Below are 14,511 nucleotides of genomic sequence, written 5' to 3'. Positions count from 1 at the left end.
ACTGCCTGGGCAAGAGGTAAGTCAGGGGCCACAGGCACTTCTGGGTGAGTCGGGCTGGACCAGGAGTCACTGTGCTGGCTCTGGTCCACAGCCCGCTTTGGATAATCACATTTTCTGCTGTGCTGTCTAGACTTTCCCTCCTCTGAGCTGGGAGCAGAGGAGGGGAAGGCCCACTTGGCCACAGACAGTAAGAATGGCTCTGGACAAATAGTAAAAGAAAAGAAAAAAATCCTAATTTAAGTAGGACCCATGTGGAAACGAAGGCACAGTGACGAATGATCATATGTGGGAGCTTTCTGTGAACACATGTAAAGTCTCTCCCCCCTTCTTACTCTCCCAAAGCAGCAAGGAGCACCAGCCTCCCTAAATAAATGCCTCATTTCTCTAACCTTAATCCTGTGGTTCCGAGTTAGCTCCAGGTCTCAGCTTAAAACCATGTGGGTAGAGGAGCCATACTGTGGCTTCGTGCTCTTGCCTTAGGACAATGCAGTCTGTCATTTCATGGCCTGTTTCCCCCTAGGATGTGCTCTGAGAGAAGAGACCACCTCGGTCTTGTTCACAGATGACTCCCATCCCTAGCACGGGGACTGGCACTGGGAGGCACATGCTACGTGCATGGACAAATGAGTGGACAAAGCGATGACGATAAAAATGGTACTGAAACAAGCCCTCCTCACTCAGTAAGTCAATGGCCAGCACTGTGGCCTCAAGGCCGGCAATGAGGAATTTGGTGTCATGTTTATTAAGTGCATGTCATCTGAAAACAAGGTAAGATCTGTTCTATTGTCTGATACGACACAAAAAGGGTATGCCATCCAGATGTGGAGAATGAATGAGAATGAATGAAGAATAATGAACTACCTTTTTTATCTGTAGGACCTACTATATTAGAGCCTGTGGCTCCTCTACTTAACCCTTTGAGTAGTGAGTTTTTTTCATGCTCACTGAACCCCAGGAATGAGTTTTTTTCAAAAAATGAAATTAGTTCCAGTTATAGTTTTATTAACTTAAAATCATGCTTGTTTGTTAACCAATTTATGGAAACAAGAAGAACATACATTTGCTTTTCTTTTAATGTTGCTTACACATTTTTAAAATAAAAATTTTTGTACAATCGTACTCTGGATGGTCAGGAGGCTTGAGGACGTACATGAACGTTTGTACTACTCAAAGGGTTACAACCCCAGTGGCTTCGCACTTTACACAGAACACAACCCGAAGTCCCTGCCAAGGCTGGTGCTGCCCCCTGCTCCTTCCCTGCTCCTTCCTGCCATTCTCCCTGGCTGGGTCCTCTTCCTTACACAGGCCTGTGCTTTCACCGTGCCCTCCCCATGCCATGTTCACATCTACCCCAACCACTTCCTAATGTAACTCCCTCTGCCCGAAACTCTTGAGAGAGAAGAAAAGAGAAGAATATAAATGATCCATTTGTAGCTGAAACAGGGCTCTGATAAGAGCAGGGGGCATTCACACTATGCATATCACAGGATGTATGAATGTTCCCACAGGTTAAGTATAAACACTTAACTGTCAGAGATCTAAGATCACTTCACTGTCAGAGATCTAAGCTTTGGGGATGAAAGCACAGAAAGTGCACGCGCGCGCACACACACACACATGTGCACGTGAACACATACTCTCTCTCTTATCAGTCCTGGCACTGATGAGAAGGTGTTGCTCATTTCTCCCTGGAAATCACGGACTCAGCATAGAAGTTGGCCAAGAACAATCAAGGTTTCTTTTTATTTGGTTCTAGTCTCAGGACTAAAGTTATAAGAAGAGAAAGACTACTGACATGGGACAATTACTAAACTTTTTATATCATCTCTGACTGCCGCAGTGACGCCAGACAACCAAACCAATATTCTAGCAGAGGGCAGCTGTGCCTGCTGGGAAAAGGCATTTCCATGTCTCAGAAAGCATGTGTTTCACAGAATAAGAAAATGGCTTAAAACAGAAATCAGCTGTCCACACTCAACCCAGTAACATTCCACTGTCTGGGGTCAAACTCTGTGTCATTCTTTGCCAGATAAACTGTAGTCAGTAGGAGAAAAATATTGCACCATCATTAATCGCTGTGACATTTAGGACTGTGTTAACGGGATACGTGCCATGTGCCAGGCACTACTTTTAGGAACTTTTAGGATCTGTATTGATCCCTTTCCTTCATATACTGTCAGGTGATTCCAGAAAGGTTAAGTAACTTTCCGAAGGTCACATACGTATCTGGTAAACAGCACAGCTGTGACTTCAGAGCTCAAGCTATTAACCACCAGGCTACCCAGATTCCTAATAGAGCTATGCCAGCTTCACGTCAGGAGCCCATCAACTGAAAAACACTGAGATAAACTGACAAGGGGAGGAAAACCTGGCAACAGAAGCCAAGACCACAGAGTTCCGCTGAAGCACAGGTAGAAGACACTGTTAGGTCTAGCTCAAATTTAGATGAGCCCCTCCTTACTGATTTATATCCTGAGTGTCATACGAACACATCTCTTCAAATCATGAAGTGAGCTTCTTAAGAGAACAAAAAGCACCAGACCTAGTTGTAAAGCACCCTTTATCTGGTCCAGGCCTGATTTCCGCTCTGCTTCATTGCGGAAACGTCTTCGGATTGTAGGAAAAACCTTGGTCTCCCATGCTTTCACCAGCAGGGCATAGTGGTCCTCCTGGAAAAAGGGAAACTGATGATCAGAGAAAAAAGGCCTCATGCAGGCATCAGCCTTGCCCTCACTTACAGCTCCGACCCCTGAGGCCGCCCCCACTCACACATCAGTCACAGAAACACCGTGTGGACCACAGCTAAATTTGCCTCAGCTACAAGAGAGGCCACAGCTAGACTGGGGCGGCCTCTTCCTTCCTGCTAACACCAACTTTACTGCTGAATTACTCTCAGAGTAGTTCACTTCTCCAACATCTGGATCAGGCAAACGAGTCTAAGAGATACTGCTACTGATGTGTGGTTTAGAAAAACAAACCCTCCAAGGTCACTATTGAAACCCAATGACATAATTCAAAGCGTAACAATTCCAGCCTTGTGCACTCAGATCAAAATTATTCTTTCTGTCTTGTCCTGCGCACCCGGGAGCTAAGCAGATGCGGCGGGTCACTTACCTGTGGGATGTCGTCATCGTCATCGTCATCACTTTCATCGTCTGCAATAGGGGGCGGGTGGGGATCTGGGCCAGAGGTGATGAAATTCTCATAGCTTAGCTCCACTTTATAATGACAGGAAGTGTCACTGTCATATTCTGTAACAAAGCACAAGGACAGTGAATTCTAGAGGCAACGAAGGCTGGAAAACTCATGGACTTTTCACCTTGGACAAACCAGATTCTCTTAATTTACATGATAGACTCCTGGTCTTGTAGGAATTCTCAAGTGCACAGCCAAAGAATAACTATTTATAATTACCCTGAATCTTACAATAGGCTTTATGGGTATAATTCAACTCAGAGAAGAATATGGAAAGTTCTTCATCATAAGAATTAAACAGACAATTAAGACAGTTTGCAAAGCAGTAATTCCCCCAAGGGTCCAATCTGGCTTGCAGACATCTTCAGTTGGGGAAGCTCAGTGTTAGTCATCCTGATTATGAGAATGTTCAAACAACAGACAGTTTAGTGCACCTTTACACCCACCACCTTGATTCCATAATCAGCATTGCATTACTCCTTGGTGACCTTAGGTTTAAACAATTCAAAGAAGTAATTAACATTTTAAAATGAGATTTCATATAAAATTCTGGGATTTTTATCTTTTACCACTTTCATGTGGTCACACTCCATGTGGCTCTGAGCAGTGGCAGGCTTCCTACAGGTGGGGGACACACCTTCCAGTTGCCACGCCGCCCCCGGTCCCATACCCTTTCACCGGCCCCTTCTCCCACTCCCCATGGGCACCAGAGCGAGCCCAAGTTAAATGGCCTTCTGCAACTAATGGCATTTGTGTTCCCAGGGTGCAGTGGGCCCTGGGGGAAGGTGGCTTACGTAGCTGAGCAGTGGCCACAGCTGCAATCCGGCACGGTGGCCCATGAATGCCCGGGTCTGAGGCAATACTGGTGCCAGCATCATTGTCACTGTCAGATGCCATGGCAAAGGGCAGGGCCTCGAAGTTGGCGCTGATCTCCTCTGCCAGGTCAGTGCACAGGTCAGCGGCATTGCGGTGGGCCTGCCCTTCGGCATAGGCGAACGGGTGGGAGCCGAAGTTAGCTCGAGTCTTGGTGTTCTGGAAAGGAGAGCAAATACAGGATCTGAGGATGTAGGCTTGCTTATTTATTTCTAACACCCTGATGTGACCCTCACTAAATGTCAAACCATAAGAATGGCCCTGGTGATGGGACAGCAGGGGAAGCAGGATGAAAGCTGATGTCACTGCACACTGGACTCATGGCCCTGCCGAGGCCAGCCCGATGCCCTCACCTGGCACTCCGCTCTGCTACTAAGCAACATCCATGTTCGATGCCCTGCATGTCTTCTCCTCTTCATCTAAATGTGCTTCCTTCCAATTCTTCCCGGTTAGGACCAGTACACATTCTAGACCTGGCTCAAACATCACTTCCCCAAGGTAACAAGGACACGATTGGACCTGCTTGGTACTTGCTTCCATAAAGTTTACGATCTTCAAGATTTATAATTAGTTTTATGTGTGGCATGCCTGAATGACCATGGCGTGCCAGACTAGACTATTTTTGGGCGTGTCTGTGAGGGAGTTTCCAGTAAGGTTATCATTTGAATCGGTGGACTCAGTAAAGCAGACTTCCCCCCTTCAAGTGTGGCTAAGCATCACCCACATTACTAAGGAGAATTTATTTTCTGTCCAACAAGACAACCTGCCTTTTTCTGAATGTGAACCACAGGCCACATCCCACCGGAGACGTCCTCGAGATATGGCGAGAGGCGCTGCCCGCAGTATGTGAAGTACACCCGGCCTTTGGCTGGCTGCCCTGGTGGGGGCGGTGTCCCCTCGGTTCTCTCCCAGCCGATTCCCGCCACATCACCTACGGCACAGAACAGGAAGGAGACGACACTTTCACCCTCTCACTATTAACTAAACTTCCAAATGCAACCAGTGTCACAAGGCCACCTGTCACTGACTCTTTGTTTTTATTATGCCATCAGTTACATCTGAAAAAGCACAAAGTAACTTCTTGTTTTTAAATAAACATAAAGTTACAGTGGAAATAAATTTAAAAAGGAAATATTTAGAAGAAGAAAATGCCTAGAGTCTGAGTTAAGTTAGTTACCACAATTACACATTAAACTCAGCTTGGATTTTCCTGGCAGCCAAGACAAAAAGGGAAAACAATGGGTACGATTTTTTAAATGGAGGAATATGAGGTTTTTTTGACATGTGGAAGATTACTTATGGCATAAAGGTAAAAAGAGCATTTTCTCAATAAATTCAAAGAAGACTTAGAAATTGTCTTAAAAATGTAATTTAAAACAACCCACAATGCAACCTAAAGGTGCATTATGCCTCCTACTTGGGACGTAAGGTGTTTCTGCAGGAAGCTGAGCTACGAGATGCCCTGCGGCTTTTCTACGACACCAAGGGGAGCGCATCCACCACGTCAGCACGCTGACGTCAGCGCTCCAGAGAAACTGCTGGCATGTGTAGCTCTGTAATTCATCTATTGTAAACTTGCCAATAAATGCTTAAAGTTCTATGGTTTAGTTTGTCATCACAGAGTCTATATAGAGGTGAGATTATGTTGTAAAAACCACGTGAGTACCCGATTCCACACAGACACATTCTGTAAGAAGAGAGTAGCATGTGTGCCTGAGGTCCCATTCAAAAGTTTTTCAAAAACCAGAATGTTACCAAAACAAACAATAGCAACAAACAACTACAACTTCTGCCTATATGGTTCCCCTGCCCTCCCTTCCCCTCTTTGGGCTTAAAGCACTTGGGAAGGTACTCAGCTGTGATGGCACAGTTTGCTCCATAAGGTCAGAGGAAATAACTTTGCCAGGAAATTATTTCCAACTCATAAACTTAACCATAATTGAAAACACTACCAACCCCCCTCAGAAAAGTGTGATTTAACAAGCAGGTCCCTCGAGGATAAGTGATGATGAAATAACCTTGTGGGGCTGTCTGGAGGGTCATCTGTGGGCAAAGGGACTTGGTACTCCCTGTCTGAGCATCCAGGCCATCTACCACATGGAACAGTTTCATTTCTATCAGAGATGAGGCTAAGATGTCCTGTCTGACAGTAAGAAACCAACATGTTTGGCTGCTTCTAATATTAGAAGAACACCTATGTTTTGCTACTGCTGAGACTGGTAGGACTAATCCAACTAATCTACTACACAGATCAAATTACTTACACAGAGGCAAAAAAGGAGGGGGGGAAAGACTGTTTTTTAATTGAATTGACTATGTGATGGAAACATCTGGGTGGACCAGCTGTTGAAGCTGGTCCAGATGTTTATGTTATCAAGTACAAAGTTGACAGCATGCATCTACATTTCATGTATGATCTATTTCACAAGTGTCTCATGGCTAGTCGTAGAGTTCTCTTTATTTGAAGCTATTTAACAAGCTGATGAAAGACCAAGCTTCAGAGAGAAGTGAAATCTCAGTATTTCCTAATGATGAGGAACAAAAGTAAATGGGACTCCCAAGTCATCAAATGGAGGCTCTAAATGACAGTGGCCTCAGAACATGACAGGTTTGGTATAAACTAGGGAACAACAATGACAAGTATTTGGTTTTTACTAAAAGATAAGTTGTCTGTTTCCAGTTGCTAAGTGTATTGAATTTTAACCTCCTCAGACCAAAACCTGAGAACAACAGAAATACAGAGAGTAAAAAAAAAAGGCTTCGGCCCTGGCCGGTTGGCTCAGCGGTAGAGCGTCGGCCTAGCGTGCGGAGGACCCGGGTTCGATTCCCAGCCAGGGCACACAGGAGAAGCGCCCATTTGCTTCTCCACCCCTCCGCCGCACTTTCCTCTCTGTCTCTCTCTTCCCCTCCCGCAGCCAAGGCTCCATTGGAGCAAAGATGGCCCGGGCGCTGGGGATGGCTCTGTGGCCTCTGCCTCAGGCACTAGAGTGGCTCTGGTCGCAACATGGCGACGCCCAGGATGGGCAGAGCATCGCCCCCTGGTGGGCAGAGCGTCGCCCCTGGTGGGCGTGCCGGGTGGATCCCGGTTGGGCGCATGCGGGAGTCTGTCTGACTGTCTTTCCCTGTTTCCAGCTTCAGAAAAATGAAAGAAAAAAAAAAAAAAAAAGGCTTCGCTGCACTTACCAGGAGAAAGGGTCACATCTAAGCGAACACTCTTCCACTGCAACAGACTAGAGCCATTGTAGTGCACAGCCCGGCCATTGCTATGGGAAACACAAGGAGAGTGTCAGACAGGGCCAGCCCGCCGACAGGGATGCCAGGGAGTGGTGAGCGGGTAAACGGGGTTTGGCGGCATGAAAGTGATTAGTAGAGAGATCCTAAGAGCTATTCTTTTTTTCCTGAACGTAAATATATTTCCAACTAGTATTTTATACATTTTGGGGGATAGAGATTATAATATCACTTTATTATTAAAGCACTCAACCCACTATTTTGCTTTTATAAGTAACAGCAATGGTAGCCACTCACTTATGGAAAAGACACGTGCCCACTGGATTAGTCCAAGCCCCATCTCGTTTCTCTGCTTCCGTGGCAAAGCCGAAGGAAACTATTGGTCCAGTGTCGTCATCAGTATCTCCGTAGGACACAATTTCAATTTCCCAGTAAAAAGATGGGGCCTGAAGAAACACCAGAAGGGAGCAGGTTCAGAGGGCTCAGCTTGGGTCCCTGAACTCGTTTTCATTCCCCAATTCGAAGGAAAGAGGCGAACACTGGCACGTCCTGTGCCTTCTCACCTGGACTGGCAGTGGAGAGGTGGCGTAGATGAAGGTGCCCCGCGGCAGGCCACCCCCCGCGCTAGGGTCCGCCAGGAAGGTGACAGAGGTGAGGTGTGATGAGAACATGCAGGCTCGCACCGGGGGGAACACTCGCGAAGGGCTCCAGGTTACCTCTTTGGGCTACATTGGGGGAAAACGCTCACTCAGTAAAATGGCAGACACAAACCCCTTTACTATCTCAAAGAAGAAAAATGATTTTCATTTAATAGCATATCGTCTTCTTTTTTTCCAAAGGAAACTTTTCTTTATTTTAAAAAAGGCAGTGTCAGTGCTTACTTAGGCAGCACGTGTACTTAAACAGTGGCAGTCTCCTTCCCTCTGCCCAGTCCTGCCAATAAACACTCACTCAACTCTTTTAACCATTAATTCTGATACTTACCTCTCTATATTTCACCTTCTATGCTCACAATGCTTATTTTTTAAATGTTCATTTTATTAATTTTAGAGAGAGGAAGGGAGAAAGCTGGAAAGAAACAGGAACATCTATTCCTGTATGTGCCCTGACCGGGGATAGAACCGGCAACCTCTGCACTTCGGGATGATGCTCTAACCAGCAGAGCTATCTGACCAAGGCTATATAATGCTAATTTTAAAATCCTGTTAAGGGCCTAACCTGTGGTGGTGCAGTGAGATAAAGCGTCGACCTGGAACACTGAGGTTGCCTGTTCGAAACCTTGGGCTTGCCTGGTCAAGGCACATATGGGAGTTGATGCTTCCTGCTCCTCCCCCTTCTCTCTCTAAAAATCAATAAATAAAATATTAAAAAAAATAAAATTCTGTTAAGATATCATTTATACTCTGTTATGACAGAGGTTTTAACTACCTTGCACAGTTCAAAGCAAAAAAAAAAAAAAAAGTAATATGGTTATATTACCTTTCTTCTTTGGTAGGTTAATTTCCTCAATCATAGTTTTCAATAAATCTAATCATAAAATTTCAAGCTTTTCCATCAGATAAAAGCATATTAAAAAACAAACAAACCCATTTCACATTTATCCTAAGAAAGAAATGAAAGGTACATGTAAAAATGAGCTCCCAGGACATTCAGATCACCATCAGGGCGCAACTAGAGACGATGTGACAATAAAAGTGAGCCCTGGCCGGCTGGCTCAGTGGTAGAGCATTGGCCCGGCATATGGAAGTCCTGGGTTCGATTCCTGGCCAGGGCACACAGAAGTGACCATCTGCTTCTCCACCCTTTCCCCTCTCCTTTTTCTCTATCTCTCTCTTCCCCTCCCGCAGCCAAGGCTCCATTGGAGCAAAGTTGGCCAGGGCACTGAGGATGGCTCCATGGCCTCTGCCTCAGGCGCTAGAATGGCTCTGGTTGCAATGGAGCAATACCCCAGATAGGTAGAGCATCGCCCCCTGCTGGGCATGCTGGGTGGATCCCAGTCGGGCACATGCGGGAGTCTGTCTCTCTGCCTCCCCACTTCTCGTTTCAGGAAAATAAAAAGCCTAAGTAAACAGAGGCACAAGTATACGCCAGACTATTAAGTTTTTAGTGGTTGATGTGGAAAGGTACTCATCTACAGAGTGGAGAAAACTAGACACAAAACAGTATGGACTGCAAAAACCAACATTTTTGTTAAAGAAAAATTATAGGTAACTGGAGATGTTGAGATTTCAGATGACATTTCTTTTTATGTATTTTTTAAAGTTTTTATTTGGGCATAATTTCAAACCAACAAAGAAACTGCAAGAATATTGCAATTTTTATAGACTCTTGCTAAGACACACCAATTTTTTTGAAATATAATTCATATAACATATCCATTTAAAGTGTACAACTCAATGGTTTTTAGGATATTCAGAGTTGTGCAACCATCACCATGATCTAATTTTGGAACCTTTTTGTCCCCCTTAAAAGAAACCCCTGCCTCTTAGCAGTCTCCCCTCCCTCTCTCCCCCAGCCCTGGCAACCATCAGTCTGCTTTCTGTGTTTATGGATTTGCCTCTTCTGGACATGTAAATAGAATCATAAAACATGTGGCCTTCTGTTCATGGCTTCTCTTTTGCTTAGCATACTCTCAAGGTTTATCCATATTATAGCATGTACTACTACAGCATTACTTTTTCTTTTTTAATTTTTCCATTGATTTGAGAAAGAGAGAGAGAGAGAGAGAGAAGCATCAACTCGTTCCATTCAATTGTGCACTCATTGATTGCTTCTCCTACGTGCCCTGAAAGAGATCAAACCTGTGACCTTGGCGTGCCAGGACAATGCTTTTATCTCCTGAGCTACCCAGCCAGGGCCAGCATTACTTTTTAAAACTGAATACTATTCCACTGTATGAATCCACCACACTTTATGCCTTCATTCATCAGAAGCTGGACACCTAGGCTGTTTCCACTTTTTGGGTATTATGAATAGTGCTGTTAGTAACAGTGCCAGATACACCAGTTGTTAACATTTTGCCACTTCTGCTTTTTAATCACTCTCTCATTCTTCCTCTACATGTTCTTATTATTATGAGACGAACTACAGATCTAAAATTTTGAGAAAGGTCTCTTTTCTATTACTGAGAACATAGAAATTTACAAATTAATGAGTTCTGCTCCTCTGCTATAACCTTTTAAAACTCAATGTCAAATCAATGTGCTTTGACATTCAAAGGTGATAGCATGTCACTGCAGAGTATATGCCTCCAAATGGTTTTGCAAATGCTCACTCTAAAGGGGGCTCACCTGTCTCCGGTCGGCCTGCAGGGGCGGCGGTGGGGGCCGAGCACAGTCCCGGTAGAGCATCCTCAGCCGTTCACACTGCACCTCCACAACTGCCAGCCGCTCTCCTGCAGGGGACACATCAGATGTGTGACAACAAGCCCTACTTGACAGGGCTCTATCTAACTCTTATCAAGTAGGGTCAAAGCAATAAAATGATTGCAGAGATTATTCAAATTCTCCCAAAAGAGAAAATGCCCTGAGATATCTTTGACTACTACATGAAGCTTAGCAGCAGAACGATGTGGTCAAGGGCACGGGCTCTGGATCTGGGCTGCCTGGGTTCAGAATCTGAATCTGGCACCCTTGCTCAATACTTGCTATCTCACTTCCAGGATGGAGGTAATAATAGTGCCTATGCCTCACAGGATGGGTGTGACGAGGAGATGAAATAGTTCAAGGAGAGGCTTTAGCCAAGTCCTTAGCATGAGGCAAACACTCAAATGAAAGCAGTTATCATCTAACAACGCTATTATTCTTACCATCTAAATTGATTATTTTAAAAGTCCAATACCTACTGGACATCACCTGTAAGCAAGGCACAGTGCTAGGTGTGGAGAGTGCAAAGACATATGAGCTGAAGTCTCCAGCCTGGACACAGAGATAAAACGTGTACATGCATACATATATACAATGAAGAACATAGGACAAGGTTGTAGTATGTCATTACATGATAAGGCATGAACATAGGCACTTCATTCCAGGACTCAAAAAGGCTAAATGAAGACAGCATTAAATTAGATGTTATATCCTATCAATTTCAATAAGCAGAGAAAAAAGGGAATTCTGGGTGGCTCAGCACTATGAAAATAGTCTAGACTAGTCAGGAGTCAGATGTCTCAGGAGTACCTCAGATGACACACAAAAATTTATTCAAAATGGATCAAAGATCTAAAACACCAGAGCTATAAAACTCTGAGAATAAAAGATGGGTGTAAATCTTTATGACTTTAGATTAGGAAATGATTTCTTAGATATGAAACCAAAAGCACAAATAATGAAAGAAAATTAGATAAAGTAGACTTCATCAAAATGAAAAACTTGTGTTTCTAAAGACACAAATAGACCATTTTGAGAAAGTGAGAAGACAACCCATAGAATGGAAGAAAATATAAGTCATATCCGATCAGGGACTAGTATAACTAGAATATACAAAGAATTGTTATAACTCAACATAACCCAATTAAAAATGGGCAAAAAATTTGAATAGATATTTCTCTAAAGAAGAGATACAAATGATCAATAAGTACATGAAAAGGTGCTCAGCATCATTAGTCACTAGGAAAATGTGAATCCAAACCACATTGAGATGCTACTTCCCACCCACAAGGACAACTTGGGTATGGAGTAACTGGAATCCTTGTACATGGCTGGTGGGAATGCAAAGTGTAGTCACAGCCCTGGCCGGTTGGCTCAGTGGTAGAGCGTCGGCCTGGCGTGCAGAAGTCTCGGGTTCGATTCCCGGCCAGGGCACACAGGAGAAGCGCCCATCTGCTTCTCCACCCCTCCCCCTCTACTTCCTCTCTGTCTCTCTCTTCCCCTCCCGCAGCGAGGCTCCATTGGAGCAAAGATGACCCGGGCGCTGGGGATGGCTCCTTGGCCTCTGCCTCAGGCGCTAGAGTGGCTCTGGTCGTAAGAGAGCGACGCCCTGGAGGGGCAGAGCATTGCCCCCTGGTGGGCAGAGTGTCGCCCCCTGCTGGGCGTGCTGGGTGGATCCTGGTCGGGCGCATGCAGGAGTCTGTCTGACTGTCTCTCCCTGTTTCCAGCTTCAGAAAAATACAAAAAAAAAACAAACCCAAAAAGCAAAAAAAAAACCAAAGTGTAGTCACATTGGAAAACAGTTCCTCCAAAAAGGAAGCAGTCTCTCAAAAGTTAAACATAGAATTACTATTAAGACCTCACAATTCCATTCCTTTGGACACCCACCAGACCTGAAAACAAGTCTACACAAAAACTTGTATGTGAATGTTTACTGTAGTAACATTCATAACAGCTGAAAAGTAGAAACACAAGTGTTCTTAAACTGATCAATGAGTAAACCAAGTGTGGTCCATGCATACAATGGAATACTATTCAGCCATAAAAAATGAGCCACTGATTCCCACTATGACATGGATGCACCTTGAAAACATGATGCCAAGTGAAAGAAACCAGACATAAAAGGCCACGTACTGCATGATCCCATTCATATGAAACGCCCAGAACAGGCAGATCCAGAGAGACAGAAAGTAGATTGGTGGTTGCCATGGGACTTCGGGAAGGGGGATAATGAAGAATAACTGCCTAATGGGTTCAACTCAAAGGTTTTGGGTTTTTTGGGGGGGCAGGAGGTGGAAATGTTCTGGAATTAGATAGTGGTGACAGTCACATACCTCTGTGAATATATTAAAACCCACTGAATTGTACACATTAAAATGATATGTGTGGTACATGAATTATACTTCAACTTAAAAAAAAGATCTTTAAAAAATGAATCAAATGTAGTCCAATAAAAGTAAAACACAGTACTAGCAAGAAAGGTTTATTGACTTGTACCATAGCTACAGACATCCAGACACCTAACATAATCCAATGATGTGAATTAGAAGGTGAGAGGAAAGTTGAGGCAAAGACACAAGGGAGTCAAGGCAGAGGCAGGAGTGAGGCCAGGCCACGAGGTGCACATTCAGTGTCCTTTATTCAGACCTGGGAAGGCACGAATCCAGATCTGGGTGTCCCAGTGACAATTCTGTCACAGGATTCATGGAATCCATTCCATAAACGTAAAAGGACTAGTCATTAAGAGCTCAGCTATTTTTGATAAGCACTTTGCAGTAATTCTTGTTAAGATGACTTAAAAATTGTCCTGAGAGGCTTTATACTGGATAATTCAATGAACACTATTTTCAACAACATCCTTATAGCCTGACCAGGCGGTGGCGCAGTGGATAGAGCGTCAGACTGAGATACGGAAGACCCAGGTTTGAAACCCTGAAGTCGCTGGCTTGAGCGCAGGCTCACCAGCCTGAGCACAGGGCTGCTGGCTTGAGCGTGGGATCACAGACATGACTCCATAGTCGCTGGCTTGAGCAAGGGGTCACTTGCTCTGCTGTAACCCCCCGGTCAAGGCACATATGAGAAAGCAATCAATGAACAACTAAGGTGCTGCAACAAAGAATTGATGCTTCTCATCTCTCTCCCTTGCTGTCTGTCCCTATCTGTCCTCTCTGACTCTCTGTCTCTGTCAAAATAATTAAACAAACAAAAAAACAATGTCCTTATAACCAATCAGTAACAAGTGTCATGGAGCTATTTCAATGCAGACAGAATGGAATCACACAGACAGGTGGAATCACACCAAATAACAAGGGACCAGCACGTGCTTGGGAGTTGGAGGGGGCAGGGGTAACCTAGCAGAGCTGAGGCATAGCCACCCCGAGGAGGACTTACTGTCTGTCAGAGGAGACGTTACAGACTCTCGTGTGAGAATAAAAAGCTCCTATACTTGAAATTCAAGAAAGACTGTACTTGGGCCATAGTAACAAGTAGTTGCCAGAAGTAGCTGTAAACTCCTTCTAGTCCATAAATGACAGATTCACAGTAGTAACTGTGCTTAGGAAAGCCAGCCTCTTGTTGACAGCTCCATGCCCCTGACAGGCAGCCACTCGAATTGGGGCCTCAGGAAAGTGACTAATGACAATGTGAAAAGATGAGGAGCGGGAGGAAAAGTTTGGAGAATAAAGCAAATGTCTAAACACAGGAGAAAAAGCACCTGAATTAAGGAGCCGGTTGTGGAAATGTGCAGAAAGGGATACATTTTGGGAGGATTTCAAAGGCAGAATCAGATATGGCAACTGATTGGATGTGTGAGGGACAGGGAGGAGGCTTCATATGTGACTCAGTATCT

General features: G+C 44.6%; 1 protein-coding gene across 6 annotated transcripts in view; it reads right to left on the bottom strand.

Moving 5' to 3' along the window:
* The window catches only part of HECTD4 (HECT domain E3 ubiquitin protein ligase 4), a 194,525-nt gene that overhangs the window by 40,215 nt on the left and 139,799 nt on the right, over positions 1 to 14,511 (bottom strand). For all 6 annotated transcript variants that reach the window (XM_066370863.1, XM_066370864.1, XM_066370868.1 and 3 more), the window contains 8 exons: positions 10,590 to 10,693; positions 7,863 to 8,024; positions 7,597 to 7,745; positions 7,252 to 7,331; positions 4,836 to 4,999; positions 3,990 to 4,227; positions 3,115 to 3,251; positions 2,543 to 2,669 (listed from right to left, as the gene is read on the bottom strand). In XM_066370863.1, the coding sequence (XP_066226960.1) occupies positions 2,543 to 2,669; positions 3,115 to 3,251; positions 3,990 to 4,227; positions 4,836 to 4,999; positions 7,252 to 7,331; positions 7,597 to 7,745; positions 7,863 to 8,024; positions 10,590 to 10,693 (1,161 nt within the window). The remainder of the gene's footprint in view (positions 1 to 2,542; positions 2,670 to 3,114; positions 3,252 to 3,989; positions 4,228 to 4,835; positions 5,000 to 7,251; positions 7,332 to 7,596; positions 7,746 to 7,862; positions 8,025 to 10,589; positions 10,694 to 14,511) is intronic.

This window comes from Saccopteryx leptura, chromosome 2 (assembly GCF_036850995.1).
Source record: "Saccopteryx leptura isolate mSacLep1 chromosome 2, mSacLep1_pri_phased_curated, whole genome shotgun sequence".
NCBI classification, from domain to species: domain Eukaryota; kingdom Metazoa; phylum Chordata; class Mammalia; order Chiroptera; family Emballonuridae; genus Saccopteryx; species Saccopteryx leptura.
Note: the sequence above shows the minus strand (reverse complement) of the source record. Positions and strands in the feature narration are given on the sequence as shown.